Raw genomic sequence first — 6,885 nt, 5'->3', positions numbered from 1 at the left:
GTTCCTTCTCTTTCGCAGTTTCTCTTCCAAAAATTGTTTAATCGTTTCCCCCTTTCACAACCGTTAATGCGGGCAAACGGCCCGATATTTAATAAATTTACTACCAGCATATTTTAAACAACTCCTAACCTCAACAAAAGATCGTTTACCGACGGATAGCTAATTGTAGACAATACGGAAATCAGAAACTCCAAAGTATACGTGCACTGGGAGAAAGTGATTGTATTTTAATGAAACACGAAAGCTGTATTTATTTTGGTGTTTACAGAGTTTATATTTTTATTCAGCTCCTGTCTGATCGCTTTCCGACAAAGGCAACTCAATACGTAGTCTATACGTTCATCCCTAGAACAGTAAATTTCCATATTAAGACTTTTTATTTTTTGTTATATGAATGTATTGTACGTGGCTGTCTTATTTCTATAATATTGTTCTTATTATATTGTATTTCTGTTACTCTGTTTCTGTCTATACATTAACACAACCAGAAATAAATTTTTGTCAGTATTAAGAATCGAGGCTTCAGTGTATTGATCTGTTGCTATGGTATTTATTGATACACGTCCGGTTCTCGAAACTTTCTGAATGCTTTTGGGACTTGTTTCGACTTATACAAAGTATGATGACTTCTTTTTCGAAACCCAATGGGATAAGAAAGGGATTCTGAAGGCTGCGGAAATGAATGTGAACAAAAAGACAGCCATCTTCAGACTCACCGCCATGAAAACCTCAAATCCTAAATATGAACAATTTTAAGCCATCACAAATTCGAGGAATAGGTCTGTAGAAACTTGTTTTTATAAAAATTGAATCTGTCCCATAATTTTCGCGAATCTTCCATTTGGTTAGAGTCTCAGTTTTCAAACAAAACTAATTTGTTGACTCTTTTCACTGTGGATTATTAGCATCATAATTGATTTTATTTCCACATCGCAAAGGAACTTAATTAGCTAGGCATATATATATATATATGTATTAAAACCCACAAATAGTTATTTTAGCTGCAAAGAAATTTATATTCACTACATCAGTCGTAATTAAAAGTTGTTCAGAAGAACAGAAGAGAAGAGCCTAGAATTCGAGTTATATCGTCCGTGGCGTGGAAGATATTAACATTTCCCCATCTCACATCCTAGAGTTTCGTTGTTGAAAAATCCAACACCCCCCATACAGATACCATGTGTAGCCACGAGGGCGAGGCTACATTGGTAGAATCCGCGGCAATTATTTGGATCGGCGAAATATCCCGAAGTGGTGCATTTGAACTGAGCCGCGGGGGAAGGTGTGATGATAACGGGGTTGGTACAGTCTCCCCAGACACACGTGTCCACTGGATCGAAGTGTGCGTAGGCGGTGCAGGTACCGCTAATTGCGTCTAGGTCGTCGTCGCAGCTATAGAAACTGTGGCAGTCCGTGGGGTCGGCGAAGAAGCCCGCTGCCTTGCATTTGAATCCAGCGTCCTGAGATGACGCCGTGGCCTGAAAGCAGAGTTAACACTCCTGTTATTACGAGAGGACAGTGGCTGGCCAGAAACTTCCTCGAAAATCTTTAAAGTCGCGTAGCTGGTCAGTACATTTCCAATTTGATATAATACGTTTGCTCATCACCGCCCGTAATGAAGTCAGTCCCGAATCAGTTTAGACCTATCTCTAAATCGCAGATTTATCATGAGTATGCCTGTAACGTTCCTGGATTTTTAGTCAGAATTTTTCTTAATGATAAATTTCTCTCGTATTTCTACTGGTATTTCAAGTCGCGTATTTTTTATTTTCATACGTAAAAAATATCGGGCGTTTCCTGCTACGAACGATTATAATCGTAATTATCTTTTACCATAGGCTAACGGCTGTTACACTTAATACAATGTTTCAAGTTAATTTTAATATATTTGTGAATTGCATATACATATAAAATCATTCAGGACATCAGCCGAAATGTGAAACTGAACCTTCATTATCTGAAGTAGGATTTGTAACAATCTGTGGTGAAGAATCTGTTTCATTATGAGTAGATAATTATTTCTGTTCTAAATGTGGCACATCGGTCCCCTCATTTGAATTCTGAACCTTCTGTGTGTACTGATTTTTGAACAGTGAAAGACTTTGTAATGACAATGCAAAGTGAATTTGTTTATCAACTTAGAAATAACCACGCAACCTCGGCTATTTAGTTGCTAATTATATTTTTATTAATTATATACATTTCTAAAATCATCTACACATACTGAGGATCCTTCTTAAAATAACTTACCATATATAATGTCAGGATGAAGGAGAAAGTCACGAATTTCTGGGTCCACATGTTGAGAATTCGCGTCGTCTGGCTCTGCTGAGGTTTGAACACGCGTCTTATAGCAGCTCACACACGACTGGTGTGCTCCACAATTATTGTGTTTTTTTTCTCTCCGCTAAAATGTCTCTGTGACGTCATAAAGAATCACTTTTAGTGACAGGATACATTCGTTTTCTGTAATAACTGTGTTTTTCTTGTTCCTGCAAACGCTGCTGTTCATTTATCATTGTAATCGTATGTTGCATTTCCGTTTCGTAACTTGTAATCAGTAATTCGCTTTATCCTGGAATGACTAAGCTTATTCAAGGACTTCCGAAATTTGTGTTTTTGTGTAAGGACACTCGGTGATTACCGCTTACTTATCTCTGTTTGTTACGTGTGAGGACGGTCAGCTCAGTCAGTTTAGTGACTGGCTACGAACTGGACGACCGGGGTTCGAGGATTTTTCCTCTAGCCTCTGCGTCCAGACCGGTTCTGGGGCCCACCCACTCTCCTACCCAATGGGAACAGTGGTGTTTTCCCGGGGGTAAAGCCGGCCGGGGCGTGACACTGACCACTCACCCCCATCTAGTGCCGAGGTCAAGAATGAGTTAGGCGCTATACCGCCTCTCCCCCCAAGCGCCTACATGGGGTATAGTAAGACAGATTTACCTTACTTTACCTTTTTACATGTCACATATAATGCTAATACCTACAGTTTTTATACTTTGTAAGCCCTAAATGCACCACGCCAAACCCGAATGGTTTTATATAAATCTTTATTTGGAGTAAACTTTATTAACTGTTTCAATTCTAAGTTCGAAGATTCGAGGAATTTGCTTTTCCGCTCAATAAAATACGCACATAGAGCTGATTCTGTGGCCAGAGTACTCCTTCAGAAGCTGATAGTAGCACAGATGTTCGAAACATGCCACGTGTTGGAATACAAATAGGGAAAAATATTCTGAGGTCACTGATGACGTAACGATGTATCAGTGGCCTTAGTTTTCACGCCCCACACTCATAAAATAATCTCGTGGAGAATGACATCTTGGGATCCTTTACTTGTTCTTTCGAAACGTCTTAGAATATCTTATAAAGGTTATTTATTGAAATACAAGAAGACACTAGCAGTTTATGTAGCAGAATTAAGACAGTTTCTCTTTTATCAGGTTTTTTCGAGTATTTCATTTTATTATATTGTATTATATTCGAGCTGTTTAAAGCATCAAATTACAATAATTTTTACCTAAATCAGTGCCTGAATTTCGTAATAGATCATTATATATACGAATATAAATGTTTCTGCATTTGCAAATAGAATCACATGCATGTGTGCGTTACAATTCTGTGAGACACTAATCCTACAAGTCTCACAGAAGTTTATTATTATTAATTAATTAATTAACGTGTTGTGGGCGCATTTAAAATATGAACAATATGCAAGCACTTCTTTTGGGGTCAAATTTGTGTAATATAAAACATGTTTTACGTTTAGGAATCATCTTTGAGTCGCAAACATAGTAACTTCGAGTATCGCTCGGGTCAGGATATTTCCCTGAACCAGGGCATTTAAAAGTTGATGTGGTCGGCGTACTGCTGGTGGTAGCTGCCGTTTGTTGGGTTGTGTTCGGGGTAGTGCTGGGGGCATAGGCGTTGGTGCATTCTCCCCAGACGCACGTGTCCACTGGATCGAAGTGTCCGTACTTGGTGCAGGTACCGCGAATTACATCCAGGTCGTCGTCACAGTTATAGAATCTGTGGCAGTCCGTGGGGTCGGCAAAGAAGCCCGCTGCCTTGCATTTGAATCCAGCGTCCTGAGATGACGCCGTGGCCTGAAAGCAGAGTTAACACTCCTGTTATTACGACAAGGCCAGTAAGTTAGTCTAAAAGCTGAAAGTCGCGTATCTGGTCAATACGTTCTCGCTTTTGTGGCATCCTAATGTCCATCATGGTAACGAAGTATGTAATCGATTCTGTCCTATTTATCTGAGACCTGTTTAGTATTGCTCTAAAATTACAGGTTTTATTACTAATATTTTGCATGGATTTCGTAGTTGCCCCACGCCTACTATGTTGCCTCCCCCATAATTTGATCATCTTAATAATGATAATTAAATAATATAAATTATGACGCTGTTAACTGTGTGATTTAATCCATTCTTGTATTATTACTTCCTCTGTCTGAGGACAAAATATTGGCCTCAGAACACTATTTCCTCTGACGTCATGTTAGAGTGACAAATCAAGTTTCATACAGAATTTTTTTTAAAATTGTAAAGATGGTTTATCGTCTTGGACGTTGCGTCACGTATTCCGGTAGACAAAGACCGACGTTTCAGAGGAGCTTAGATTCAGTATGTACCAATCCACGCGATTCAACATCCCAGAATACTTATATAATTATACGAAGAGCGTTCTGATTCTCGCTTGTTGGTACGCCATCCACTTATCGCATTGTTCAAGAGTGAGTTTGTGACAATGCAATCTCACAGCCCCGGGTAACAAACCCTTGAGTGTTGAGGTACAGTCTGCCTCAGAAGCCAGGCAACGACACGACCGTAACTTTAAACACACGGCATCTATTTATTCACATTTTAATTCGTTTAGTTACACTGATTAAATATATTTTTTAAAAAAAATGTAAAATTCCACAAAGCGATCCCTTAAGCTCGATGCCTTATCTGGCCCCTGGTGAAGATAAGAGAATCTGAAATGAGGTCCAGCAAATATTTCCCCGAATATAATTTATTCACAATTTTATGAATGAATATAAATATATAACAATTATTTATTTTAATCCGTCTTATCACAATATTTAAAATTTCTTATAATTAAGATAATAAAATATCATTGATGTTCCATATCGATTGATCGATTTACATTTTGGAACATCTTTTACACAACATGTTTCAGTTTTTATAAAACCATCATCAGGTGTAAAATATTTACGAACTTAAAACTCAAATATGATTCCATTTGCTGATGTTTCATGCCATTTGTTTTTTCAATTTTGGGCGAGGTGTTGTCTTTTCTTAAATTTTATCAGATGTACATATCGGTCTGTAAGTAGAAGATTGAGAGAAACACTAAAGAATTTGAAAGAATTTACAAAAGAATTTAGAGAATAAAATGCAAAATATATAAATTATAGTTAGTCACTTGCGTATATATATATATATATATATATATATATATATATATATATATATATAATCTTTGTTGGTTGTTCTCGGTGTCTGAGGGGGATGGGAGGATGCTGTCTTGTTCGGTGATTCCATTTTGTATTTATGTTTTACTCTCTACTGTAACGTCACATCCCTAGTGTTTCATGGTCATTCATGACAAATGCTGTTTCTTTTACGAATCAGTACGAGTGTAATCAGAATTGTCGTTTATTAAATATTTGCCTTACCCTGACGATTATCACCCTTAAGGCAGTTTTAGGTATGATTTTAAACTTCAACTTGAAAAGGAATTTGAGGGTTATCCGATTATTTGTTACGTAATCATGTTTAGTTAATTGCATGGCTAAAGAATATTTACATCTAAGGCTTCGCCCCTGCTTATTCGAGTGCTAATAATTCTTGAAATAGCTTACCATATAAAATGAGAGAGTGAAGAAAATTTTCACGAAGCTCTGAGTCCACATGCTGAGAGTTAAGACCGCTCCGTTCTGCTCGCTTTCGAATGTTGAATGTTATTCTGTGTCTCGCAAAACTTGTATGTAACCCGGTTCCTACAGTTTTCGTTGAAGGTACTCGTATCGCAAGACCTTTGCATTTAAATGAACCACTTTTAGTGATAGTTAAAAATTTGTTATCTTTTCAAGTTTTTTATTTGTTCACAAAAATTGCTGCTATTAGTATACTATTATCTTTTGTCTATAGGTTTTTTTGTTTCCGTTTTGCTGCTTTTAAAGAATAACTTCCTTGATCTCGAAGGACGACTATTATTCAAGGAATATTTAATCGCCTGTTTTCGTGTACAGAAATTCGACTATCGCTGTTTAGATATGTCTACTTTATAGGCGTGCGCATTTGTTACGTAACATATCACACGTTTTGTAAGACTGGCATTAATGCCTTTAACATTTTTATTCCTTGTAAGCCTAAAATTCACTACGTCAACTCTGAATGCTTTTTATATTTCCTTATTGTTTATTTTTAGGGTACGGTGGTCTAGCGGTTAGAACGCTGGCCTTGTAATCCTGGGGGTCTCGGGTTCGATTCACGGCGGTGCCCGAATTTATAACTTGTGTTGGGCAAGGCCGTGGTCTAGGCAACACGGAGTTTTCCTCCGTGGCATCCCAACAATTACTCCATTCACACACAGAAGAAGGCAATGGCAAACCACTTCTGGATCATCTGCCAAGAACGTATATGAACAGGTCCCAGTCCGAGAAGAGAAAAGGATGGAAGGATCCTGTTCATATGGACCTGTCCTCAGACAGAACACTAATTAATTATTAATTGTTTATTTATTAATTTAGGAGTAAACTTTATCTGTATATTTGGTTGTAATACAAGACGGTACAAGGAATTTGTTTTTTATCCCGAAATAAAATACTTATATAGGGCTTATTCCATGGTGAGAGTCGTCCTTGAGAAACTG

The 6,885-nt window shown here is 37.6% G+C and overlaps 1 protein-coding gene across 1 annotated transcript; it reads right to left on the bottom strand.

The window, feature by feature from the left end:
• Positions 1-249: 249 nt before the first annotated feature.
• Positions 250-6,068, bottom strand: LOC110830118 (uncharacterized). Its single transcript, XM_022064616.2, has 3 exons — positions 5,873-6,068; positions 3,699-4,106; positions 250-1,478 (listed from the first exon to the last, which is right to left on the bottom strand). Exons 1-3 carry the CDS (start codon positions 5,921-5,923, stop codon positions 1,110-1,112), a joined length of 828 nt encoding a protein of 275 aa, XP_021920308.2. The 5' UTR covers positions 5,924-6,068; the 3' UTR covers positions 250-1,109.
• Positions 6,069-6,885: the final 817 nt, after the last annotated feature.

The sequence above is a fragment of the Zootermopsis nevadensis genome, unplaced genomic scaffold, assembly GCF_977971745.1.
Source record: "Zootermopsis nevadensis isolate Lab colony 2312 unplaced genomic scaffold, Znev_1.0 Znev_ptg000021l, whole genome shotgun sequence".
Lineage (NCBI taxonomy): Eukaryota > Metazoa > Arthropoda > Insecta > Blattodea > Termopsidae > Zootermopsis > Zootermopsis nevadensis.
This window is presented reverse-complemented; position numbering and strand designations above follow the sequence as displayed.